Source organism: Spea bombifrons, chromosome 9 (assembly GCF_027358695.1).
Source record: "Spea bombifrons isolate aSpeBom1 chromosome 9, aSpeBom1.2.pri, whole genome shotgun sequence".
Lineage (NCBI taxonomy): Eukaryota > Metazoa > Chordata > Amphibia > Anura > Pelobatidae > Spea > Spea bombifrons.
The window spans coordinates 22871956-22899753 of NC_071095.1; the positions used below are offsets into that span (position 1 = coordinate 22871956).

At 46.2% G+C, this 27798-nt stretch overlaps 4 protein-coding genes across 5 annotated transcripts; 2 read left to right on the forward strand and 2 right to left on the reverse strand.

Moving 5' to 3' along the window:
• The first annotated feature begins 727 nt into the window (after positions 1-727).
• Positions 728-4077, forward strand: RAB13 (RAB13, member RAS oncogene family). The gene is made up of 8 exons (XM_053475113.1): positions 728-973; positions 1666-1726; positions 1952-2012; positions 2143-2220; positions 3196-3285; positions 3398-3463; positions 3703-3753; positions 3847-4077. The coding sequence occupies exons 1-8, from the start codon at positions 850-852 to the stop codon at positions 3916-3918; spliced, it is 603 nt and encodes a 200-aa protein (XP_053331088.1). The 5' UTR covers positions 728-849; the 3' UTR covers positions 3919-4077.
• Positions 4078-7012: 2935 nt separating this feature from the next.
• JTB (jumping translocation breakpoint) lies at positions 7013-9859 on the forward strand. The gene is made up of 5 exons (XM_053475116.1): positions 7013-7172; positions 7844-7884; positions 8275-8360; positions 8721-8800; positions 9339-9859. Exons 1-5 carry the CDS (start codon positions 7039-7041, stop codon positions 9493-9495), a joined length of 498 nt encoding a protein of 165 aa, XP_053331091.1. The 5' UTR covers positions 7013-7038; the 3' UTR covers positions 9496-9859.
• Positions 9860-17051: 7192 nt separating this feature from the next.
• Positions 17052-21804, reverse strand: CREB3L4 (cAMP responsive element binding protein 3 like 4). 2 transcript variants are annotated; one of them, XM_053475085.1, is made up of 10 exons: positions 21608-21804; positions 20199-20398; positions 19801-20068; positions 19463-19602; positions 19284-19370; positions 18851-18957; positions 18468-18536; positions 18014-18098; positions 17831-17930; positions 17052-17568 (listed from the first exon to the last, which is right to left on the reverse strand). In XM_053475085.1, the coding sequence occupies exons 2-10, from the start codon at positions 20367-20369 to the stop codon at positions 17264-17266; spliced, it is 1332 nt and encodes a 443-aa protein (XP_053331060.1). In that variant the 5' UTR covers positions 20370-20398; positions 21608-21804; the 3' UTR covers positions 17052-17263. The 2 variants fall into 2 exon arrangements, with proteins under 2 accessions (XP_053331060.1, XP_053331059.1); XM_053475084.1 differs by having other exon boundaries at positions 20199-20373; positions 21608-21654.
• Positions 21805-25491: 3687 nt separating this feature from the next.
• Positions 25492-27798, reverse strand: LOC128504389 (leucine-rich repeat and immunoglobulin-like domain-containing nogo receptor-interacting protein 4). Its single transcript, XM_053474422.1, has one exon. The coding sequence runs from the start codon at positions 27796-27798 to the stop codon at positions 25897-25899; it is 1902 nt and encodes a 633-aa protein (XP_053330397.1). The 3' UTR covers positions 25492-25896.

The following is a 27798-nucleotide window of genomic DNA, read 5'->3' on the forward strand; positions in this document are numbered from 1 at the left end:
AGAGCATGAAATATATTTATATAAATACACAAAGAATACACCCAGTGACTCTCTGCTTTTCCCCGGTACACACTTAGTAAGGACCCTGTCCCAAGAGCTTAGAGTCTAGCGGAATAATGGCAGACCCTGTCCCAAGAGCTTACAGTCTAGAGGTATAATGGCAGACCCTGTCCCAAGGAGCTTACAGTCTAGCGGTATAATGGGGGACCCTGTCCCAAGGTGCTTACAGTCTAGCGGTATAATGGCAGACCCTGTCCCAGGAGCTTACAGTCTAGCGGTATAATGGCAGACCCTGTCCCAGGAGCTTACAGTCTAGCGGTATAATGACAGACCCTGTGCCAAGGAGCTTACAGTCTAGCGGTACAATGGGAGACCCTGTCCCAAAGAGCTTACAGTCTACTGGTATTTCCAGACACTGTCCCATGAAGCTTGCGCTCTAGCTTTATGTTTGTGTTACTATAAATGTGTATTGACTGTCCCTGCTGAGAGCGCTGTGCACGGGCATCACAGGCACCATCGCTGGCATCGCTCCTGTGTCAGTAATTGCCCCGGCTGCGGGAGTCGGAGTGATTTGTGCTTCCATCCCACTCGCTTTGCTTTTGTCTCACATCTTCCTCTCGCCTCTCTCTCCTTTATCCCAGGAAACTTCCCACCAATCCCATCCATCCCTGTCCCTCTCTGATTCCTAGGAAGGCATTTCCCTCCTCCCAGACTCTCCTCCTCCCTCCCCCTCGTCCACCTTCTCTCATTCTGCCCTCTCTTTCCTCCCTCCTCTTCCCCTCTTTGTATTCTGCCTCTTCCCCCCTCCCTTTTTCCTCCTCGCTCTCGCTCCCTACCCTCTATCTCAATATGGCGAAATCTTATGATCACCTCTTTAAACTTCTTCTCATCGGGGACAGCGGCGTGGGGAAGACCTGTCTGATCGTGAGGTTCTCCGAAGATAGTTTCAACAACACCTACATCTCCACCATAGGTGAGTGAGCCTCCAGAAAGTTTGGGATGATGTCACAACCCATCAGAGCTATACTTCCTCCCGTCTCCTCTCTATCCGATATGGGGTCCTCCTCTCTATCCGATATGGGGTCCTCCTCTCTATCCGATAAGGGCTCTATCCTCCACTCTTAACTACAAGTCCCTTATGTGAAGTTCTAAGGTCATCATACGTTCCGGAATGTATATTGGAATTCCCTTCCTGCTTTACCTCTGCCGGGAGACTGTGCCATGTCCCCACCCTCCTATCACGAAGCTGCTCCAGCTTTCAGCGGGGTCCCTAATAGGTTGTCGCTTTAAACTGGAAACTCCAAGGAATTACCACAAGAAAATGTTTCATTTACCGCACGAGCTGGATTGCTAGCTCTTTGGAACGGTTACAATTTAACGGGATGAAACCTGTGTACATAATATTTATTATTTATTTCTGATGCGGCTGACGGATACATTTCTTTATTCCCGGAACACGATGTATCTTTCCTGCTGTTTTATATAGAATGTGTAACGAATCCGATCAATAAAGCTTATTATTGTTACCAATATACGGTATTCTAAAGAAGCGGTCGGCTCTGTATAGTGTGAGGACAATGCCTGTGCTTCTGGGAGTCCGGGCCATGTATCCACCTCTGTTGTGTTAAACATATCCTGACGACGCACGTCTTATTCTTCCTCCAGGGATTGACTTTAAAATCAGAACCACGGAGATCCAGGGGAAGAAAATAAAGCTCCAGGTCTGGTGAGTGATTGAGTAGATCGTGCCCAGCGGCGATAGAGCGCTAGCCCAGCCGATCCACGGCATTAATGAGTAACCAGGTAATAAGTCACGGATCGGCAGGAGCTGGGAGTCCGCTGGGACAGATGGCTCTTGCGTCAGTATGTCTGTGTACATAACATGTCCGTGTGCGACGCTGATAACCGCCCCCCCCAGCAGATGTTTATTTATCATTCTGTCTCCATTCAGGGACACAGCAGGACAGGAGAGGTTCAAGACCATCACCACGGCCTACTACAGGGGAGCCATGGTACGTAAGCCGGGAAAGCTGCACGTGTTCTGAGCGATGTGGGGAGGAAAAAGCCTGTGTCTTATGCGTGTTGGGGGGAGGGGGGGCGGTCTGCATATCCGCTAACGTAATCTAAGGGTTTTCTTTTTAGGGGATCATACTGGTTTATGACATCACAGATGAACGATCCTTTGAAAATATCCAGAACTGGATGAAAAGTATTAAAGAGGTAAGAGAAGACCGGAGATTCCGGAGCGACTGCTCAGACCCGGAGGGCCAATGGTTGGGGTCTGGACTTACTGGCGAGGCCCAAGGGGGTGTCTGGTATGGGTAAGGGGGTACGGAGTTACTGGTCTTAGGGGTGTCTGGTATGGGTAAGGGGGTGCAGAGTTACTGGTATTACTTAGGGGTGTCTGGTATGGGTAAGGGGGTGCAGAGTTACTGGTATTACTTAGGGGTGTCTGGTATGGGTAAGGGGGTGCAGAGTTACTGGTATTACTTAGGGGTGTCTGGTATGGGTAAGGGGGTGCAGAGTTACTGGTATTACTTAGGGGTGTCTGGTATGGGTAAGGGGGTACAGAGTTACTGGTATTAGGGGTGTCTGGTATGGGTAAGGGGGTACAGAGTTACTGGTATTACTTAGGGGTGTCTGGTATGGGTAAGGGGGTACGGAGTTACTGGTCTTAGGGGTGTCTGGTATGGGTAAGGGGGTGCAGAGTTACTGGTATTACTTAGGGGTGTCTGGGTAAGGGGGTGCAGAGTTACTGGTATTACTTAGGGGTGTCTGGTATGGGTAAGGGGGTACAGAGTTACTGGTATTACTTAGGGGTGTCTGGTATGGGTAAGGGGGTACAGAGTTACTGGTATTACTTAGGGGTGTCTGGTATGGGTAAGGGGGTACAGAGTTACTGGTATTACTTAGGGGTGTCTGGGTAAGGGGGTGCAGAGTTACTGGTATTACTTAGGGGTGTCTGGTAAGGGGGTACAGAGTTACTGGTATTACTTAGGGGTGTCTGGGTAAGGGGGTGCAGAGTTACTGGTATTACGTAGGGGTGTCTGGTATGGGTAAGGGGGTACAGAGTTACTGGTATTACTTAGGGGTGTCTGGGTAAGGGGGTGCAGAGTTACTGGTATTACTTAGGGGTGTCTGGCGTGAGTCTGGAGTCACTGGGGGTCTCACTCATGTTTTTGGGGTATTTTGCAGAATGCATCAGCGGGTGTCGAGCGGATGCTTCTGGGTAATAAATGTGACATGGAACATAAACGGAAAGTGCCGAAGGAGCGAGGGGAGAAGGTCAGTGTCGCGCACAAGTTGCGGCTCTCATGTCTGAGATTAATGGGAGTTGGCACCCGGCCTATGACCCGGTCTAACAGACCTGTTAAGCGTCCCTCTTCTTTCTCTCCAGCTCGCCAAGGAGCACAATATCCGATTCTTTGAGACGAGTGCCAAATCCAGCCAGAATGTGGACGAGGTGAGTGGCCCCGCCACCTGTATTTATTAATCTGTCTACATGTGATGTCACCAAGCTGGCACCCGTCTGTTACTTTATATCTTTCTAAATAACTGGAATGCTGAAGACTGGTGCAAGACTCATAAGACGGCCGACGGGCAGGGAAGTCTTCGTATGATCTCTTATGTTACCACTCTGCTGGGAAATTGATGCATGTGGCCACTACTCCTGTACGAAAACTTTTTTTTCTTTCTTTGCAGGCTTTTAATACACTGGCGAGCGACATCTTAATGAAAATCTCTAAGAAATCGGTACGTGGTTGGGGGGGGCTCTTGTCCTAAATCTTCCCTCGGTATCTGTTCGCCGGCTCTGTTTCTAATGCCGAGTCCTTGTGTCTCTCGCAGGCTCCGGGGAGGAAAGAGGTTGACTTGAAAAGCTCCTCCAAAAAGACCAGCAACAAATGTTCGGTGGTTTAACAGTTTTGGTGCGACTGCGCGGACCACCCTTCATCCAGCCTCATGCGTTGGATGGGAAGGAGTTGGGGTGAGGGTCACCGCCGCGCCACCCAGAAGGTCCAACCCTTCCAAGAACTTAATTACGAGATATTCGTCCATGTGTCATTCCCTTCTTCCTAAAGTCCAACTGGAGCCTTATCTGGACCCAACCAGCAGTTAGAAGTCCCGAAGATTGTAAAGCATGTAGAAGTGTGATTAATACACGGGAATTCACTCACCGTCCATTGGATGAGGGAGTCATGGGCCAGGTGGGAAGACTCATGGACAAACGAAGACCCTCGGGACACAAAACATATAAAATCGGAAACTGGTTTTGGTCCCTTTGGTGGTATTTTGAAGAAGCATGAGATCTAGTAAAGGTCATGTATGTTATGGTGTAAGACCACAGAAGTGTCCGAGACTCTAGAAGTTCTTGAGATGTTAGCGTCTTGTGTGGAAGACCGTCCTGTCCTCACCCCCCTGAAATATTGAGGCGTGGGTAATTGGCGGCATTCTCCTGCCGGCGTTCCATTTCTTTCCCCGGGGGAGGGGCTTCCGTCGGTGAGGCAGCCGCCATGTGGTTAGAAGGAGCTGTAGGAGAGCTCCTTGGAAGATGTCTCAGGAGGATGAAGAGGTGTTATGGAAGTCGGTGTACAATGTGTCTCTTTTGGCTTCATACGTGTTCGTGAGAGAGCAGGCAGTCTGCACACCTGAGTATTATCACACGGAAAAGACACGGAATGTTTTAGGAAAATGGTATGTTACACGCGGGGGGCTATTGACGGAAGGAAGGGAATCTCTTCAATACATTCAACAAAAGGAAACTAACCCCAAAACCCGACATTCAGTGTGTGTGTGGGGGGATTATAAAAACACTAAGCACACCGCTAATTGCCCCTTGCTGGGGCAAACCTTGCTGGACCTTGTCTGTCCACACGGCCATTGGGCAAAACCAGCCAGGTGGGATTATTGAATCTGCCGCCGGCCCCTTGTCTCGGCGTAGCCTCGCTGCTTGTGTTAGATTGAACCCTGGGACGTTACAAGGTTCCGGAAATGCCTTTTTTTCAGGGAATTTTGTATTCAGCAGATGGAAAGAGAGGGCGCGCGCCTGTGATCTCTGTCTGAGCCAATCCAGATACTTCTTACTTAAAAAAAAAAAAAAGAGGTGGCAAACTGCAATATGCAGCTTTCTGTTTGGTGGATGGCAGGCCAATGGTATGGGTGCGCGCCTGTATCAGTTATAGCGCTAATAATGTGCCTTGTTCTATTAAATAATGTTTTCTAACATTTCTACGCTCCATTTTCTTCATTTATGTCTCGTACTAATAACTGAAAGTGAATGTCGTGCCGATCACATGTATTAGAGAATAATGGGGCATGGGGATCCATTTAACACGCTCCATTGGCCATTTCCCATTGGCTACTGGGAGACTGCCAATCAATGGCGTCCTATATATATACATATATATATATATATATATATATATATATATATATATATATATATATATATATATACACTTTACACATTAAATTGGGTTCAGAAAGGGAAAATTCTGCCATCTAATGACCCTTCCCCTTATATCGAGGGCTCGGGTAAGGGCTGGGGTTACGGTTATGCTGGGGCCCAAGCCCTCTGGACATTTTCCAGCATCTGACACCAGTTATTGAGATTTAATGCTCACAAACACGTAGGGACTGCCTAATAAGAACCATGTGTGAAAGGGTGTTTTGCTAAAGGTACAGGATATTACATGCTGCTACATCCTGTGATATGAGCCCCTCTCTCTCTCTCTATCTTTATTATATATATATATATATATATATATATATATATAATATAAATGTGTATATATATATATATATATATATATATATATATGATTAATAATTATATATATAAAATACATACAGCTTTTAATAAATTACACAGTGTGTCCATACAAATACCAACCAACGATTCGAAGCAAAGCTAATTACATAAATCTAATTACTAACAGTGATTTAATGGTTAGAAGTAAATGTAATTCCACAATAAATCCACAGGAGGGCGCCATCAGTTGCTTAAATGCCATTTAATGATTAGAAGTAAATGTAATTCCCCAATACATCCACAGGAGGGCGCCATCAGTATCCTAAATGCCATTTAATGATTTGAAGTAAATGTAATTCCCCAATACATCCACAGGAGGGCGCCATCAGTTGCCTAAATGCCATTTAATGATCTGAAGTAAATGTAATTCCACAATACATCCACAGGAGGGCGCCATCAGTTGCCTAAATGCCATTTAATGATTTGAAGTAAATGTAATTCCCCAATACATCCACAGGAGGGCGCCATCAGTTGCCTAAATGCCATTTAATGATCTGAAGTAAATGTAATTCCACAATACATCCACAGGAGGGCGCCATCAGTTGAGTAAATGCCATTTAATGATTAGAAGTAAATGTAATTCCACAATACATCCACAGGAGGGCGCCATCAGTATCCTAAATGCCATTTAATGATTTGAAGTAAATGTAATTCCACAATACATCCACAGGAGGGCGCCATCAGTTGCCTAAATGCCATTTAATGATTAGAAGTAAATGTAATTCCACAATACAACCACAGGAGGGCGCCATCAGTTGCCTAAATGCCATTTAATGATTAGAAGTAAATGTAATTCCACAATACATCCACAGGAGGGCGCCATCAGTTGCCTAAATGCCATTTAATGATTTGAAGTAAATGTAATTCCACAATACATCCACAGGAGGGCGCCATCAGTTGCCTAAATGCCATTTAATGATTAGAAGTAAATGTAATTCCACAATATTTCCACAGGAGAGCGCCATCAGCTATGTAAATACAGATGAATGGGATTTTTGTAATTACACGAGATGTGAGATATCTCGACGTCGTTGAGTGGCTTCGTGAAATTTTATTACATATTAAATTTACATTAAATGGCGAGTCGGGCTGCAGCTTGTCGGCATGTGGATTGTGGACAGTTAGGAGCTGCAGCGAGACATTGCTCCCGCGAGGGGGCGCTCACACTGCAATAGATGCACAAGATGGTAGTGGAGGCCAGAGCGGCCGGAAGCAGATCACCAGACCGGATGAAGGATAAATTACCTCATACTGAAGCTTCCTATCCGGCGGAGAGGTTTTTCTTCAGTGTTTGCGGGACTGAGGAGGGAATGGAGCCGGCACTGTGGGTCGTGGGAGTGCTGGTAGTGCTGAGCGGCCCCCGGTCAGTGAATTCAAGGGCTGGGAGCAGTTACTGACTATATTATATATTTATATATATATTTATATATGTACACACTATGTAGTTATATACCTACCGTCTGTATAACCTGTCGCAGGCTGTCACGCCTCTCGGAATACACTGCCTGAGGGTACTGGGTAATGTGTAAAAATGTGTTTAAAGGGAAAACAAATAAAGATTATATTGTATTATTTGGCTTGCTCCAAAGCTGTGTGTAAGAAGTCGTGTCTGTGCTCGATGTGTAAGCAGATGGTGGCTCTGCCAGTACCCATATATATATATATATATATATATATATATATATATATATATACACACACACACACACATACATACACTATATATAATATAAACAGTACGTTCTGACTGGGTTACCCGCGGCTGGAGAGCGTAACTCCTCAGTGCAGTGATTTAATGATAGAAGGAGGTGGTGGTTATAATACGCATAGGGGACACTTCCATGCACATAAGTATACCACAGCAGAACACGGTGTTTAGGGTGCGATTTAAACGTCTGCAATAGAGACGTATATCCTATGACGCCTGTCAACTAAGCCGTCTGCAGCGTGATTTTCAGACTAGAGTCTTTGGTTATGGTACCGGATTGCATTTAACCCCCAGATCCTAATTCGGTTTCTCTTTTCTGTTTCCAGGTTGTCCGAGTCTGCATTGCCTCAGGAGCAGAAGACCCCAGGTAGGTTCCATCTTCCCACAAACAGTCTCAGGGCTTTACAGGGAGATCACAAACTTTCCTGGTCCCCACTGTCTGCACCAGGCATTATATATTTCTACTGGGGTCACGCATATAAGTTACAAATTAACACAGGAGGTAGGCTGATGTTCTTACCAAAGGAAACGCACAGAGAATATTCATATCTTCAAAAATACATCCCTTGATCAGTAGAACGTTTCTAAGGAGATATCCCCCAAAGAAGAAATACAAAATTGGAGGGGGGGGGTGAAAAGCCAGACTTGTTTCGCACTTAACAGTGCTTAATGATTGGATCGTATCTCACTGAGATAGGGGGCTCTGTCTATTTAGCTTCATTTGGTGTGAATAAAGTCTCTGTTTTGCCTGTTACAGGTAATGTTGCAGGCAGCTCCATGTGCTGGATGACAGAAGAATTTGGAATATCCAAACAATGCTCCATCTGTAATGAGTTTGAGGCAGTAAGTTTTATATATCCTAAGAATGGTATCCTCCTTTCATGTAAACACTAAATGTACAACCACATGCAAATGAAAATGACATGGTAGGACTGTGTTCGCCCGCCTCAAAGCACGATGATTAGAGGGAGTGATACAATAAAAATATTCATTGCAGAAAGAGAGAGTAGAGTGTCGCTCATCGCTAGGATGTTGGTTTGAATCTTTCAGAATACTGTCTGTGGGATGGTTCCTGTAGAAAGTGGTGGGATAAGGAGGTATTTACTTCTCTACAGAAAGTGCAGGGGGTGAAGTAATGGTAAAGCTTGTGAAAATGATATGACGTTGCTCTCAGTCTTACAGTTATTAATCTCTTCTCTGCAGAAAAGGATTGCTGAATGCAGCGTCACTGGGTTTATAGAACAAGTGCAGTGCACTTCATCAAGGAAGGCAGAATACAAGAGGTGAGCAGCCCGTGGATCTCTATTAAACCTGCCCCCTTGGGAGGTAACATGCGCAGGAAAGGCTGTATATTAAGTGTGATACTTGCGTTGTCTTTACTTATACGTGAAATGGGTACCACCAGAATACAGCACCCATGGATGTGAATTAAGTAGAAAATCTTAAAATTCACCTCTACTTCCAACCTGCTGTAATCTGTAATGTGTGCACGAGAGGTTGTAATGAATATAATATTATATGTAATTATTATTACATGTAATATTTAAAATGTGTGTATATATATATATATATATATATATATATATATAGCCTGTTCACAGCTACAGCAAGGGATCATGCTTTGGGTTACAAATAACACCATTAATTCTAAATCACGCAGAGGCTTTCAGAGAACTGAAGTACACCACAACACAAACGGGGTTTTGGGGAGATCACGCAGTCACTTTGTAACGCGTGCAAATAGATTTATATCAACCATAATAACCCTTTTATTTTGGGACATCCTGAGGGTGTGTAACGAGATGCTTTCTCCTCCACCAGCTGTCGTTCTGTTATGATGGAGAAGCAGGTCTTCTGGCAGTTTGTGGCTGGCATGGTGGCTGCCGCTGTAGCCCTGTCCCTCCTTGTTGTGTTCCGCCAGCGGACCTTGGACAGGCGGGCGCTAGAAAAGGTGCGCAAGCAAATAGAGTCCATTTAATCGACAGCTTCCCCCGTGACAAGGACATCAGAGGATACGCGGGCGAATCTGTTGGCTGCGAGAGGAGACTTCTCTCTGTGGACGGGGTATTGGGCAGGAAGATGTAAAAACACATATTGGACTGCAAATTCACACGGGGCTGCCTTCCAATGCAATGACCAGTGCTTGTTATACATTATACAGACCACTGCCTACAAACAGGAAGCTACAGATCGTGTACCCTGGTATCCAAGGACCTGCCTCTGCGTGGATTATACCTTCCCTATTTATTATGCAGCCTTTTGCTGTCTTATTTTGTGTGAAACGTGATTTAAAATGTACAGTGTCCTGGTTTATAAAATAAATATAAATGGTGTTTACGTTACATTAATGTTGCTTTATCCGCAGGACGTTATGGGTTATTATTTGATAAAGTGGTGCCGCCACCTGCTTCCAGACAATACTGGGCTGATTTAGAGAGGAGGAGAGTTAAAATGACTTAACTGACTGGGCAAGCATTAGCCCTGAACGTGGAAGCCTGCAAATGGGCAATGGGGCAGAGTAGAAGTGAGGCCACAGAATGTGGTGTTTCTCATTAAAGCAATATACTTTGTTGCTGGAACGACTGGGGGGGGGGGGCTTCAGTTTTTTCTGTTTAATAATAAATATTTGACCGTTTCTTTAATAGCGTTTGTTTCATTCTTTCTCCAGAGAATCACCTCATTTATCACCTGGTTAGATGGAGACTAGAGACACAAGCAGTTAATGTACCGCAGCGTAGCAAGATACTGGTAGGTTTATTATGTATCGAATAGTACTATGAATACTGTCAAAAAATGATTTTATAAAAGAAAAGATTGAGGTGGATTTTAGAAAGAGCAAATAAATTATAAAGGTGACTGGTGGAGAGCCAGCAAGATTTTAATGGAAAGGTAGTATTTGGCAGGACTGGTGCTCCAGCAGGGTTTTTAAGGTACAGGAGCTGAAAATGATTTGAAACATTTCAACACAAAGCTATTTCATGGGTTAAAGAATAAAGATTTTTATATAGATTGCATGCCGACGTGATGATCCCTCTACATCTGCCCCCAGGTAAGGAAACCAGACAGAATAGAATATATTTTATTTGTAAAAAAATGTGTGATCCAGATATTGCTATTTCCGCTTATCGGTTTCATCAGTGGCTTTGACTGTGTGGGCTGCTCCGAGTCTAGGGATTCAGAAAGTAAACAAGGTGATCCGCGGGTTAATCCCGTGGAGCCGGAGATTGCTTCACAGCCTGAGGGCTCGCACTGATGCTAATCCGCGCCGGGCCAGTCAGGTGTATTTCCAATAATATTTGGGCTGAAAGTGCAATTCCTGCAGGTCCGAGATGTTAGCTGCCCCTGCTCTCTGTGCCGCGATATATTATATTGTTTGTTACATACAAAGGATAACTGTCTTAGCAATAAAACATATAATTGTTTATAATGAAACATATGGGATCAGAGATGCAGGGGTAGAGAGGTGAGAATGGGAGGGCACAATATATTATAAGCATTTAAGGAAGGTGTATCGGCAGCTGGTACTTCTGGGGCAGTCACACAGCTTGCCAAAACGAGCCCCTCGCCTCACCGCGCATGAATCCCCAATGGTGCACTGTGGAATAAGATGAAGAAAATTAAGCCTCCGCCATTACCCCTAAACGCAGATCTCTAGCATTAGTCTCCCTTCCCATCCCACATCGATTACTTTGGGGACTTGGTTGAGTTTGGAATCCCATGTGGAGATCTTTTTACTCTGGAGTTTTTCTAGAACATCTTGAAGCTCCAACAACTGTTTAAAGAAGAGAACGCATCCAAAACTTAGGTAAAATCGTATTTAGTAACTAAAACTGTACACTTTTTCCATGGCCTCCTTGAGATCTGCCCCAGAGAACTGAACGCAATACTCGGGGGGGATTTCACCTGGGATCACTAGATCTCTGTGTCCTGGAGATCCGCTCTATAGAACTGATCACAATACTCGGGGAGATCTCAGCAGGGATCTATAGAGTGGTAAAGTTATCTCTATCTGTCCTAGAGATCTGCTGTAGATAGAGCATAGCCCAGTTCCCTGGTCCTTGTGTAGTGAGAGGGTAGCTGCACCTCTCCTAATATACAGATTAATCAACGAAGAGTAAAAACGTACCTACTCTTTTACGCTTCGGTTCTTAGTGAATAGAACGTCCCTGGATTCCGCTTCCAGAAATGCAGAGATTGCCAGGAAATACATAATAAGAGACATGCAGGAGGTGGTGACGGCTCGTGTAAGGCTCAGCCTAAGGGTAGCAGCCATAACCTTCATTAAGGAAGCCGTCCCAATTCCAACGACTTGTCTGATGTACGGGCTCCGGAAGACTGATGCTTATAACTGGAACCTTATTGTCTTTGGGGCGTGGGTCGGGGCGCCAAACCAGGGGAGAGTTTATTCTGCTTTCCCTGAATAGCCGTTATCTGTCTTTCCCTGTCAGGACTAACTTGATAATGAGAGGAGAGGTTTAAGAGATTGTCTGGAGTGCAGTTCAGGCAACATTTCATAATAAGACGTTTGATTTTGGTGACAATTTTGCACTAACTACTCTTCGTTTGTCAATAATGTTTTTTGGGGGGACCCCTTGTTCGACCATTTCTGTAACCACCCGTGGACTAACACTCATTAACCTCTGATGTACAGGGGAGCTCTTGTCCAATCACAGCTGCACACTCTGTAACCATTATTGGCTAACAAACTGTTCAACCAACATCAAAATAACGTTACGCACTTTACAATCAAGTTGAGAGGCAGCGTGTTTTCCACATAATTACCAAATTCACCAACACCCTCCAAATTGAAATGGAGATTATCAGCGCCTTTTCCAATGCTTACCGGAGGAATACCCGGGATCTCTTCTGAAGACGAGACCTCTGAGATCCTCAAAGCTTAGGTAACTTTACATCTTTGTCTATGTCGGCCCAATAAGATTCTCCAGAACATCTCTATAATAATGGGAAACTGTATGATTATTGCTGGCCCTGGTCTGCAGAGTGACAGCTTGGCAATCTGTGCCCCGGCGGCCGGCTCATCATTCACCATCACTGCTGACGGGCGGATGGCGTGCGCTCCGGATCAGGACTTAGTTAATGTATTATCTTTTAGTTCAGCTATCATTGTCCTCACTTCTCATTTCCCTCAACTTCTCATCCACGAGCGCAAGATTAGATCTCCCGAAGATATGGCCCTTACACAAACCCTTACGACTGCCGGATAAGAGTATAATAGAATTGTGTCTCTCCGCTTGCGCAACCTGAGGACTGATTACTCCCCGAAATGGATTGGTGGAGGGAGGAATACATCCTGATTACTGTCCCTTTTGCCTGGCAGCAGCGAGCTCCGAGTGATGAGTTCTCAGAAAGTTTTTCAAATGAGCTCTTGAAAAGTTATTTGTACGGATGCAAGAAACCGAGTCTGACGTCGGTGCAATAAGAGACACTGAGGTTATTTACTGCTCTGGTGGAAGTAACTCTTGTGAGACTGTATAGAAGGAGGACCTGTGCCAAGGAGCTAACAGTCTAATGGGGACCATGTATCAAGGAGCTTACAGTCTAGCGGTATAATGGCAGACCCTGTCCCAAGGAGCTTACAGTCTAGCGGTGTAATGGCAGACCCTGTCCCAAGGAGCTTACAGTCTAGCGGTATAATGGCAGACCCTGTCCCAAGGAGCTAACAGTCTAGCGGTATAATGGCAGACCCTGTCCCAAGGAGCTTACAGTCTAGCGGTATAATGGCAGACCCTGTCCCAAGGAGCTTACAGTCTAGCGGTATAATGGCAGACCCTGTCCCGAGGAGCTTACAGTCTAGCGGTATAATGGCAGACCCTGTCCTAAGGAGCTTACAGTCTAGTGGTATAACGGGGGACCCTGTCCCAATCTGGTTAGCACACACTTGACAAGGGGACCTTTTTTGATTTTAACCATTTGAGTGTCGGAAGGGTGTAAATGATGCTGGTTAGCATTACTTTTTTGCGTGACGTAGACTGACACGTGAAAGCGTTTTATATCTGCTGGATTTTTCCTGGATTTGCCAACGTTGTTATGTAAGCGGCTATACAGGAGCAGCTCGTATCTGCTCCCGCTAATAATGCCCCCCCACGAAGTAATCCTGAGATTAAGACAAACTTTCCAGAAGAAGATTGGTCCATTAACGAGGCGTTAATTGTTGGCAGCGCTGCCCACGTGATCTCTGGGGTTATTGTCTTATTCTGCAGCGTGAAAGGGGTGTCCTTGGTCCCTCATCTCGTGGAAGAGACAGACAGTGCTGGGACTTAGTGGGAGTCATTTGAGAAAGGGTGGTAGATTCCTGGACTAGCTGTCCAGCAGAGGTAGCGCGAGAGGCCGATAGAGAGAGGCTAGCCTCTCCGTTTACTTTGAAAAGATGGCAAGCCCTTCAAGGCAGAGTAAAGGGACAAGTTCCCGTATATTCCAATGCGGACGTCGGACTCTCGTGTAAGTGCCTAGTAGGGAGCAGCACTTACTGTTTGTCTCCCTTTTACACACAAATGCGGACACGCACACTCGTTCCAAAAATCAGACACTGTTTATTCAGAGAAAAAGCCACAACATACTTTACAAACTATTATAAAACATCTCAGACCATCTGATGAGCGGAGCATTGTGCCGGGTGGACGCGGAGCGGGAGAGGCTGTGGGCACGGCTTACTAAACGACAATCTGTTAAATGAACGGAAAACGGTGGCCCTTCCTGCGGGCGGAAAGTATTTATGGAGTCTGAGGCCGGGGATCATGCGCAGAAGTTTCGATTATACGCGTATAGAGCAGATCTAGGTCTGTGCACCGAGGCAGGGGGTAAATAGGGGTGGCAGAGTGTGCATCATGAGCTGTATAATCGGGAAGCGGGGGGCACATTCAGACGGCAGGCCACGTGCGGGGTACAGATGCTCGTCTCTGCTGGACGATGGATCCTCCCGGCTAGTAGCAGCGCAGCAGGAAAGAATTACAGGACGTCCCGCGCAGGCAGTCACATAGCTTCCCAATCCGGGGGCCGTGCTTGATGGCGCATCTCTCCCCTACGTCACACTAGGGGGATACAGAGATGGGGTATCATTGGGGGGCAAACAACACATAATGCTTCACACATCACACGACAAGAGGATTTCTGCTGGTAATGTTGTCATATCATGGCCTCAGAGGAGTGGGGCTCAGGTCCCAGCTGGTCTGAGGTTTAGAGAACCAACTCTCTAGTGACTGAAGCCTTTTAACTTAAACTCCATATTTTGTTTCTTTAGTCTCTCACCCTTTACCCCCCCCCCCTTTGCCCCTGTTGCTCACCCGGGGCACCTGGCTGGCTTTCTTCTGCAGACTGAGTCCCTTATCCCGGTTATATTCCAGCATCTCTTCAAGTGCCATCGCCTGAAACAAGATTATGAGACGGGGCATTTGATCCTCACACTTGGCGATTACTCAATAAAAGAGGAAAACGAGCAAATTGGGAAACATTTAACCCCTTAAGGACAATGGGCGGTCCCTAAACCCATTGAAAACAATGCATTTTGAGCCCGTACATGTACGGGCTTTGTCATTAAGGGGTTAATAAACACTTAATGAATAGTTAATATTTACTAATATATATTTATTAATATAAATACAATGATCGCCTGGGCTAACGGTCATAGAGGTCTTACGAGAACACCGGCAACTTAATACAATTTTACTTACCAAAGGCTGTCAAGAGTAAAAGCACAATAAGGATATAGGATGAATTTATTATGCGGACGTCCCGTTAAGCCACAAAAATTCTATACGTCTAAATACCCGGGCATTTATATGGTTTGTGAATGAAATACATATATAAATGGTCGCTATATAGACGGACGGGGGTAAGCTCACCAGGCTGTCCGATGGGTAGCCGGTGTCCTCCTGGTCTTGTACCTGCGCTGAGTCCTCTCCGTTGCTGGTCAGTATCAGGGTAGAAAGGCAGAGAGCTAGAAGCAGAACACAATGTCTGGGGGGTAACCGACCCCCAGGGGGGCTTCTCCGCACCTTATCCATGGCTGTATAACTGGAATCACTCGGTTACTGTCTGTCTGGGCTGCTGCTTCTCTCCAAATACTCGGGGAACCTCCTTATATTGTGGAGGGAAGGACTCCACCTCTGAGCATCTGAGCACAGCACCCCCCTCGTACGCCATAATCCACCCCACACTCCCCGCTTATTCCAAATCCTCTTCCTCTCTGTATATAATTATTCCCAACCCATGGGTCATTTCAATAGCTATTTGCCCCAGGCATGCTCCGACAGTGCAGTATTGGAATAAATGACGTAGTGGGCGAAGCACCCACCGGAAGGGCGTACGTCCCCGTGTAACCCCCCACATTATATATTTGTGATTAATATTGGGTCTGTGTATCTGAGGCCAGCCCAACACAGTTGACTTTGTTCTTCAAGTCAACCCAACGGCATTTCATGTCGACTCCACTCATGATAAGTCGTGTTGGTAACTGAGCCGCTCATAGTCGAACTTGGTCGACAAAATCAACCCAGACCCTCAGTTACCAAATTGGTCGAGTTTGGTTTGTGGATGTCAGTTGCGTTCGATCGGGTGACCTCCAGCGCTTGGAGCCCCCGATAACAGATAAATGGAGGGTGGGTCTCTATTCTTTTACCCTGCTCTGGGGCATATGGAGCCTTTTATCTGGATAAGATGCTGAATAAGGAGAGACAGAAGGATTCACGCTGTGCTCTTGTTCGTTGGGAGTGAAAGTTTAACACTTGCAAGGCCAACGCACCTGGGCAGCAGGTTAAAGTCCATAGAGCCGGCCGGACTCGCCTACTTCGTAACACAATGGAGGGTGTGTGAAATCCAGGCGCACCCGTGTTTCCTTAAACCCGACTCTTTGCTCCAGGAAACAGTAAGATAAGAAATCCTCCAGGGGCCGGGGGAATGTGACACCCGGCTCGACCTTACTACAGACCTTGGGGGCCGAAAGGGTTAAGAGTCAGCGGCTGCTCCTCGGCGCCCTCTGTCTTTATCATGAGTTATGAAGCACTCTCTGCTCTGTTAAGCTTCACCCCAAGTAGACGTCCTCTGTCTGTAACAGCTCGAGACTAACCCACGAAGGAGCAAAACTAAATGCATTTTTTATTTAAACATCGTACAAATCTGCTTGTTTCTTACGAGATATAACCCCCCCAAAAAAATAAACAAGAAGAAAATCATTATTTCTATAAATATTATAAAATATTTCTCTGAATATCAGGGAATATCAGTAAGGGCAGTTACAGAGAGTAGTGGGAGTGGGTGATCTGTGTGCCCATTCTACACGGCTGGGTGGCCTATTTAAATGTATTGATCACAAATAGGGGGTTAATGGCTGCCTTGGAACAAAAACTCCAAAGATGCCTACCTTAGCATGTCAAATGTGCTGTCGGACACCGCGTGTTGTGTACCCTTCAGTGTATTTGCTCATTCTATGTGTGTTCATGTCATACGGCTGGTGTTTGTACCCTGGGTAAGGTGTGCGTGTGTGCAGGTGTGCGACGGTGTTATGGTGTTTTTATTGCCTATCTGTGTGTGTTTTTAGGGTGTACAGGAGACACCTGTGACCTGGCCGTTTGTTGATTTAGTAGCCTTCTCCTCCCCATCAGTTCTTCTGGTGCGTCAGCGTTACATCATTTGGAAAACTCTTTGCGTTGGCCGATTCCTGTGTCTAGAAGCGTGAAAGTCACTTCTTCCCCAGTCCTTTGAGTCCTTTGGTCTCTCTAGACGTTTAAGACTCACATCTCGTCTCCTCGCGCAGTCTTTGAGAGCTCCTTACTGTCTGCATTTTCTGGCACTTCCGCTTTCTTTGATGGGACCCCGGCTGTGGACTCGGGTGGCACCTTCTCCTCCCAGGCTTGCCGCTCCCGAAACAGTCCCTTTATTTCAGGACCTGTCTCTTCCTGGCCAAGGTTAGACTTAGGAAGAAAGCGCGGGTCTTGTATCTTCTGCTCGGGCTGAGGTTCTGGGAGGACGCTGTCCACTCCGGGAGCCTCGGGGACCTCGGAGAACCCCACTTTGTTCAGGATATTGCGAGAGATGACTGCAGTAAACAGAGAATGGGCGTCAGCTTTGATATTACAGGGAACCCCAAAAAGAGCACATGGTTTCCCGCAGCTTTCACATCGAGCTTGGTCGGTGTTATAGAGGGCATGGTTTCTACAATGGAGAAAATGCCTCCTAGAAGAATGGCGATATCAGCGGTTTATTATGTACAATAAAGGTTAATGTGTCTAAATGTAATACATGCTTATGTGCTTATAAAGTATTTAATGGCCAGTTTATACGTTGGGGGGCGATGTTACCTCCCGTGGGTCTGTAACTGGTCACATCGTTCGGAGAGGCTCTAGAGCGCAGCGGGCTGTAGCTGGGGAAGATGAGCAGCGCCAGAGAGAAGAGCAGGATCTGCAGTGCGACAGGGATATATGTCGGCTGTATGTTATGTACACTTGGTCATCCCAAGGCCACGGATATCACATGAGACATACCATGACGCAGGTGCCGGTCTGTGCTGCTTTATTGGAAGTTTGTTTGATGAGGGTCTGAAGTTTGCGGAGCTGAGTGATCAGGGATCTGTGGAGACCGGGAGGCAGATGTTATCATGTGCTGAGGATGCCCAGTGTCCTCTCGGTTAGATGTGGCATGTAGCTTCTACCTCCACTGCCCGCATCGTGCATTTAAACGTAACCATGGTGTGCAGCTTCTACTTCATTCCACTTGCGTACGTTAGCAACTAAACCTGGCATGCGGTTTCTGCGGCCACTCGCCCTGTGCTTATTAGCACTTAAACATGACATGCAGCTTCTATCTCCAGTCTACTTAGTCTGTGCCCATTAGCCCCCTAGACACGGCTTGCTGCCCCTGTTTCCGTTCCTGATACTCCCATCACACAGTCCTCTCCCAGACCCATCTGCCGGCTTCCCGGCTGCACGTTCCACTTACATGTTGTGTTTTTCCAGCTCGACAACTTTTTTGTGCAGTTCCTGATTCTGAGCAGAACAGGCAGCAACTCTAAAATAGACAGAGAGAGACGGTGTGAGTTATTCAAAAGTATGTGTTTCCGATAGATAGAGCGCTGGCCCTGTACCCTATACCATAGAGCGCTAGCCCTGTGTGCTATACCATAGAGTGCACCCTGCCATAGAGTACCGAGCAGTATTAATAAAAAAAAGTTGGCACTGTAGTGTATATATATATATGTATATATGTCCAACCCTAATGTACATAACACTATACTGTCCAGGGGCATTTATCAGGTACCGTTACTAATCACCAGACAGTACGCCAAGACCTCTTCTCGGTATTGATACTATTGTTTCTCAGACCTGCTTTCCAGTCCGTCGATATATTCTTTTTTGCGCCTGCGGCTGTCCTGCGCCGACTGCTTATTCCGGATCTTTCTCCGCACCCTCTTCAGGATGCGCTCCTCTGCCTGAGTGAGGATCACAGCGTTAGAGGATGGAGAGAGGAAGGAACACATCGCGATGCTTAGCTCAGCGTTAAGCCTGCGGAGTGTTGCCGGCTGCCAATGGACGGGGAAGGGGGGGCTGAGAGTTCAGCTAAAGATACACAAGTCCTCCTAAAACTCTATGGGGATTCGGCCTTGATGGCAGCTCGACGTGGAATTAAACACAAAATCTTGATAGATGGTGGCTAAAATTTAAACACTTTGGGAAAAAAAGAAGAGAAAAAGAAGATAAACCCCATTCTTGGGAGGAAGGTGGACCAGATAGATTTATGGCCCCCAGAGGGCCATACCTTGGTGAGCGGGAGGTTACTGGGCAGTGCCACCCCTTCCTGAGACAGAAGCCTCTTCTCTTCATCGGTCAGATGGAGCTCTGGGTACTAAGGACAAAAACAATCAAATGGTCATTGAAAGATGACCAGCGGTCGAAATTCTATGTGGAGATTACTCTATCTCAGACCGTAGCTCGTACCAAGGCGTCCACTGACAGCAGATCTGGTGTGGCGACCCGGATGGGTAATGCTGCCGGCTTGCAGAGCGCTGACGTGTGAAGCGTTGGCAGTTCATTCACTATACAGCCGTCTGGAATTAGCACCGGAGAATGCCAGTCCTCTGTGCAGGGGAGAGACAAAAGTAATGGTCTGTTAAAGCTATTGACCGTCTTGGGGCAGATGGTTTTTATCGGCGACTCGCACGTCAGCTTTGATAAGTATCTAATGTCTTATGACCACTATGGAGACTGGTCTACCCTACGGCTCCCCAGACACATCCAAAACAATATCGAATGAATTGGGTTGATATGTTCGTTACCCAGTTGTATTGATATGACTCTGTTCATTTCACGCTGACTGTTCCTCTCCTCCAGAGAAGAAACATCGTACACCAATTCATACACCGCTGCAGCCTGGGGTAACGGGGTACTGGGCTCGCACTGAACGGGGGTGTCCGGCTGAGGGTCGTCGGAGAACCCGCTGTCGCTCTCTGGAGATTCAATGGCGATCGCTTCAGTACTGTATACCTCGTTAGGGTCGATCATCATCTGCAGGAAATCATCAGGGTCTTCACGCTCCCTCATCCCCTGAAACCCAAAACCACCGGTCGCTGAATAACAAGCCAACATTACTCATACGGTAACAGATAAGAAGTGCGGAAGAACATGTCACGGGCCCCATCTTCCCAAATAAAGTTATATCGGGGCTTGGTCTTACCGCCTGTCCGCTCACTGGCCATTCCTCATACAGCTTCTCGGCAGGGAATCCGTGGGAATCAGGCAGGCTGAAAGTGCCGGGTTCGGACCCTGAGAACCCCTCCGGCGGGAACAAATCTTCTTGCTGCTCAAAGAGTGAACCCAGTAGCAGGTCCGGTCTGGAGGGCTCCATGTTCCTGGGTGTGAGGAGATCAGACGGCACTGCAGGGGCAACAGAGGCATACGTATAACCATAGATGAAACATCCCTATGCAAGGGGCATCAGGCTTGCTTGTAAGGACCCTCATTTGCTACAGTGACAGTCTGGAATAGGAAGACTGAGGTGGAAATAGACCCCAAGCCCTTAGGGCACAACTAATATATTAAATGGATCCTGGATTCTGTTCCAAAGAGCTGGTTCCAAAATGAGTGATTTTTCAATAGAAGGTTGGCCAGGGTCCTTTTGGTATTAAAGACAATCCTGTGTACAGTTTCGTCCTTTCTTTCTTCTAAAAACCATAGGAAGGAAGCAAATGTTTTGGACACGTACTGTGTACACACGAGGTCCTGTTGGATGGCCGTGGAACACACCCCGCAGTTTTAATATCCCAATTGTAAACACAAAAGCACAGTAGGTGAGGACAGATGAGGTCCGCTTCCCCCTCTGACTTCTCATCTGCTCTATAAGTTACTTTTATTGTAACGATACCTTCTATTTTCGATTAGGATACCTTGCCCCAAACAGCTAACTAGGGGTTCCAGAAGCTCCTCTCCAAAGTGTCCCAGGCGGGCCACATGCCCCCCACATGTGCGTATTCTGGAAAATGAGGTTACTTGCTGGAGACATGCCCCCCTATCCTCTCCCTGCGGAATAGAGCTCAGAGCTAGAACTACCTCTTTGATTGCAAGCTCTTTTACTCTGACCTGCTAATCTCTAATGAGACGGAGCTTCAGGGGGCTATAATGTTCAGTATACAAACTGTTTAATGAGCGAAATGCATCGGACGTGTTCCGGAATGTTAACAAGAAATGAAGAGGATATTTAAAAACTGGTCTGGAAAAAAGTCCCAGCCATGCATATCAACCCCTAAATAACAGGGGATATAGCTGCGCCGTACCAAGGAAGCAATGTTTATGCATTGTACGTGTGACCCTCCAGTAATAAATATAGAATGTTTTCTTTGTCTTTCTTCGAGGTAATAAGGCAAATTGCATCAACACCCACAATAACATAATTAAAACAACTTGTATACAGACATTGTGATTTGCTTGTAGTTTTTATCATGTTGTAATACTGGATGGACACCCCCTATCTCTCCCCGATCTCTCCTGCACTGATGTGTTTCTAAAATATTTACAGAACCCCCAATCTGCCAGCTTTTACCCTAAATGTATTTAGAAAAGTACCCAGGAAACGGTCAGAGTACTTACCCCCAGCCAGGCAGACAGGAGACCAGCGCACACCGGCAGCAGATAGGATCTCAGGTCTCCAGGATCTACATCCTGTATGGGAGAGGCAGTTGCCACCCTCTTCTTTTAGAAGGGGGACCGGGGCTGCTGTTTGGCTGGTTCCTCGGGCGTGAGCCTCCCCCTTTATTCCTTCACGGCTGCACCTGTCACGCAGGTTGGCTTCGGTTCTGTGCGAACGAGATTACAGAGGTGTGTCTGTTCCAGGGGAATGGCCGGGTGACACAGGAGGAGGAAGAAATATCGCTTTACTGAATGGGTGGCAGATACCAGGAACCGCTCCCGCCCCTCCTGCGCTGCCCCTTGCTTTGCGATCATTTGCAACCCTAAAGGACTTTGGATGATGATACAAAAAGAGGGGGTTATAAACAGAGTATGAAGGGGTTTATTCACTAAATCATGAGCAGGCAGGTGGCGGTGTACTATACCCAAACTGGATGAGTTTCTACTGTATAACTCAGTTTACCTGCAGGCTCATAGTATAGAGAATAAACCCCAGAGAGGAAACTGGCTGGGGAAGTGGCAGTCACGTCTGACCTGTGTCTGACACGGAACTGGGATCATGTTAAACGTCTACATGCGGTGTCACAGAAACATTCCCAGCGCTCCCAGGGACAAGGGGCAAATCTGACAATGGCAGATCTCACCAGGAGGTCCCAGTGATTGTCAAACTCTGCCCGGTCTCTGAATCAAAACTAACTTCTCGAACCCCAGACGTATGTTTCACCCTTTTTTGGCTTAGTCAGTAGGGTTCGGTTGGTGACTCTCTACAAACAAGACAGCAAGGAGATCCCTTGTCACAAAACCCCTACTCCTCTGAACATGTTTAATAAACGATTACCAATGCTTTTCTGTATTTGAAATTCTCGGCTACACCACTGACATTCATGCTGAGATGCAATGTAGCTTGTATGGAACTTAAATGGAGCAATTGGAAAAAAACTCAATAAAAAAAAAGGATCTATGAATGAAACACTAAACATAAAGAACACATGATATGCATATGAGCTTCTCTTATATTGCAGTACACTTGGACTCGTTTCTTCTACCACAGCATAACGGGCAGACTCTTCCCACAAGAATAATATAGCAGACCGCCCATAAATCTCACACTTCTACTAGAGCAAGAAGGTCCACATCTGGACTCACCTCTTCACTTGAGGTGAATCCCAAGAGATTACCCCAACGGTTAAAATGCCAAACAAAAAGAGTATGAGATCCTTACCAATAACAGACAGTCGCTTCATAGCCTGTCCTACGCGGCGTACTGCTTGAGAGCGTCTCAATTTTTTCTCAAATTTTAGCTCTTTTCTGCCTTGACAGATGAAACATCTTCATCTACACATTGCTCTGATCCCACCCAAAAGGGTAGTCCAGAACCAAAAATGCCAAGCGCATTGTCCAGGAAAACCAACAAACTAAGATCCTCGCCAACAAGAGATTTTTATTTTTAATGGCAGGAAATATAAAATTTAAGATGCTCCCAAGCGTGACGCCCCGTAGGACAGTCTATGAAGCGGATGTCTGTCCTTGGAGAGCATCTCATACTCTATTTGTTTGGCTTTTAACTTTTTGGGGGTCACTTGAGATTCACCCCAAGTGTGAAGGTGAGTCCAGATGTGGACCTCCTTGATCTTTTTCATGCTTATAGTAACTGTGGTTGTGCTTTTTTGATGAAGTCAATGAAGAGTATGCTTAGGGTTGTTGTTCCTCATTTGGAGGCATTGTACCCTTTTGGGTAATATCAGATTACTACGTTGAGTTTTTCCTTTTGGATAATCAGGATTTAGTTGCGTATTTGTTCATTTAGAGCATTTTGTGCTCTTTTTGTTTGGATTCTACTGGGGTCTCTTGGAGTAAGATAGTAAGCTCTGTGTGCAACGGTCTCTAGGGCAGGCATAAGTGCTCATGTAGATGGGGTAGACACATTATACATTAAACTCAAGAAAAAAAATAAAGGGATCTATGAATGAAACACTAAACATAAAGAATGCGTGATATGCACATTAGCTTCTCTTATATTTCAGTACACTTGGAATCGTCTCTTCTACCACAATATAACACGCAGACTCTTCTCACAAGAAGAATATAGCAGACCACCCATAAATCTCAAACTTTCAAGAGAGCAATAAGGTCCACATCCGGACTCACCTCTTCACTTGGGGGTGAATCCCAAGAGATTACCCCAACGGTTAAAATGCCAAACAAAAAGAGTATGAGATCCTTACCAATAACAGACAGTCGCTTCATAGCCTGTCCTACGCGGCGTACTGCTTGAGAGCGTCTCAATTTTTTCTCAAATTTTAGCTCTCTTCTGCCTTGACAGATGAAACATCATCATCTACATATCGCTCTGATCCCACCCAAAAGGGTAGTCCAGAACCAAAAATGCCAAGCGCATTGTCCAGGAAAACCAACAAACTGAGATCCTCGCCAAGAAGAGATTTTTATTTTTTATGGCAGGAAATATAAAATGTAAGATGCTCCCAAGCGTGAAGCCCCGTAGGACAGTCTATGAAGCGGATGTCTGTCCTTGGAGAGCATCTCATACTCTATTTGTTTGGCTTTTAACTTTTTGGGGGGTCACTTGAGGTTCACCCCAAGTGTGAAGGTGAGTCCACATGTGGACCTCCTTGATCTTTTCACGCTTATAGTAACTGTGGTTGTGCTTTTTTGATGGGGTCAATGCAGAGCATGCCTAAGGTTGTTGTTCCTCGTTTGGAGGAATTGTACCCTTTTGGGTAATATCAGATTGAAATGTTGAGTTTCTCCTTTTGGGTAATCAGAATTTAGTTGCGTGTTTGTTCTTTTATGGCATTTTGTGCTCTTTTTGTTTGGCCTCTTCTGTGGTCTCTTGGAGTAAGATTGTAAGTCCTGTGTGCAAGGGTCTCTAGGGCAGTCATAAGTGTTCATGTAGATGGGGTAGACACATTATACATTAAACAGGCACATCTTCTTGTTTAAGAAGATTAGGTTGTGGACCTTACGTCATAAATGAGCTTTACTTAGGCTAGATAAGCATCATGGAAGTCATAGTGCTGCAAAAGGTTATGACCCATGAGCAGACCCACTGGGTCTGAGATAATAACCACCGCCATGTGCCAGGTAAGCAGGGTATTTGTTACATCCAGGAAGCTTAATAATACGTAAGGTTTTCCCCGCCCTTAGAGTCTATAAAGCCTCTGTCTGCCGACAGTCATCTTATAAAGATCACCTATCATACCAGGCTCTGCAGCATTAACTCTACTGCTAATCCCTAAATATTTGAAATTAAATCTGTTAGAGGTAAGTCTTTTTCTTTAACTTTTTTTTTATTATTTTAAGCAGATAAGACTCACCCCTTACCTGGCAAGTTTCGCTTTAGTTGTGGAGAGTCATATGGAATACCCCAGCCTCTTAGTAGCCCATGAGACTCCCCTCTAAACACCTCAAATCTAAGCACCTCCACTGTGTGGGTACGCTAGAAGCTTTCACTAACGCCTGCTAACCCCTCGGGAGGGGATAATGGCAAGGGTCCTGGAGCATTTGTGGAAATGCCTCTTGCATGAAATTTGCATAGACTATCCACTTTACTTCTGTTTAGAGTGTCCCCTACAGGCAACTTCTGCGTGATCACCGAAAATAGCTCCCCTATGTAAAAACAAATAATTTCCATTAGAGGGAGCCAGAGACCTGCAGATGGCATAAACATTAAATTTAAAACCATTAAATTTAAAACTGCAAGTAAAATATCAGCTTCGGGGGCTTATCAGATCCCAAAATTATTTAAACAATATGTAAGTTACTTTTGACTCTGTAACAAGGACCTAATAGGATTTTTTATTTTGAGTATTTTGTTATATATATATAAAAAAAAAAACCACAGGAAGTATATTTCACATTTACCATACTCAGATACAGAGAGGAACGGTAACAGGGACCGAGAGGAGCGTTCATATAACAAAGTGTGCATCCCCCATGATATGAAGGCTACCTGGTAGGCTTTATGCACAGACAGTTCCAGCCTGATGGTGGCCCCTGGTGCAGCCATACAAACTATTGGCCCTTGGCAGGGTGACGCAAATATCTGTGGAACTGCATTAAAATCATTGATGCCTTGAAAGATGTCACAGGCTTAAAGGGTAAGTTGGTCCCCCTTTCATACATAGCTTCAACAAGTGACCTTCTAAGCTTGAAGGCCACACATGCAGATGGTTGTGGAGACTAGTTTTGGGCTAAGCCAGAACATTAATAAGTTTCACCAGTTAGAGCATTCAGATGAGCTTCATGGTGAACTTATTTTCTTCTGTGTTGGATGTTCCTCGGGATGTCCGTGGGACAAAGTCAATGTTCGCTGTGTGTTTGATGTTCCCTCGGCCACGACTCCAGAGGAACATGAAGATGAAGCACAGTGCTACGGAGCTGATGAAGGGTAGAACGCCACCAGCAGTGATGACGGCGAGGAGATGGCTGTGTAGCAGAGAGGGCTGCACCGCACTGCTGCCATTAAAAGCAGTCACCTCTAGGTGCACCCAGGCTGAGTCATTGCCCGCCACATTGCTGGCCAGGCAGAGGTATGCTCCAGCATCGTTCGCCTGTACTGGGTGGAACTGGAGATATCCTTCGGGGAGAATGGTTACCCTTTTCATCACTGGTGAAGCTGTTGTTATAGGCAGTCCAGAATTTGGTATCCCCTGAATCTCAAATTTATCTACTGGCCATTCTGTCTCTGACGGTTCCTTGGAACTCAGATGGTAATGGGACAGCCTGGGTGTTGATCTGGATGTTCCCGATTTTGGAGATTCTGTACCACCAGAGTAAGGATTGTGTGGCAACACCCATTGAATGGAGGGTTCAGGGACACCCTGGCTGTGGCAGGTGATAGTCACTTGGTCACCTTCTTGCACTGTCATCTTCCATGGTCTTGATTCTGTTATTCTGGGAGGATGACAAGTAAAACGTTCTGGGCAAAGCAGCTCTGAGTGGTCAGGGATCACCATCCCATGTAGCTCATCAGGGGCTGCACAGACAGGAGGACTTTCCCCAAAATGGAAATTGTAACGAAGGAGCCAACAGAGGCGACAGTCGCAGGACAGGTTGGTCCCAGAGAGCAGCATGGTCTCCAGAATAGCAGAAGAAGATGGTAGGGCATCCTCTGCTATCCATTTCAGTGGGTTTTCTGATAGATCTAGTATTAGTAGATTGTCTAGACCGGAAAAGGAGCCTGATGGTATAGAGTTGAGCTTTCCTCCTGACAATCGAAGCTCCTCCAGCCTCCTCAGTGCCCGTAGACCCCCAAATTTAAGGTCAGAGATTGGGTTTCTCGAAAGATCCAGTCTTCGTAGGTAAACCTGCATGCTCAAGGCTTCTGGAACCGAGCTCAGGTTACATCTGGTGATTGACAGGGAGGTGAGATTTAATCCAGACAGACTGAGTGGCTTGACAGTACCAAGAGAGGGCCAGTGGTCCATGTCCAGGACTCGCAATAATGGTAACCCGGAGAAAGACAGATCCTGCAGGAATGGACTGGTCACTCCTCCCAAACGAAGGTCAGAGAGACGAGGTAAGGCAGAGAGGGCCCGGGTAGGGACACTTCCTAGCTTGGTTTCCTCCAGACCCAATCTTTGCAACTGTGGCAATCCCAGGAAGGCACCAGGAGATATGAAGAGCAGAGGGTTGTCCCCGGCCTCAAGGTGTCTGAGCTCCCGCAGTCCCTGGAAAGTCTGGTCCAGCAGTATGACTAGCTGATTCCCCCGGACATCCAGCCATGTTAGGTCTGGTATCCCTGAGAAGACTCCTGGAGGCAGAAGCTTGAGTTGATTATGGTGGACTAGGAGGATCCGAAGCTTGAGCAATCCGCTAAAGACCCCCGGCTCCATCCGAGATAGCTGATTGTGGCTCAGGTCTAGTTCCTCGAGACTGTGAAGGTGGGAGAAGAGCTTGGGCTGTACTGAACGGATACGGTTATAACTCAGATCCAAGACATGAGAAGACAGAGGGATCTCTGGGGGAACTAAGTTCAGGAGACGGTGTCTGCAAAAAGTGGAATTGTCCTGAGCAGGGCATTCACAGGACGGTGGGCAGCAGAAGCACAATGAACTCATCAAAATTCCAACACACATGAAGAACATTGGAGAATCCAGGTGGAAATTCAACTTTGTTCTAAACGTTACCAT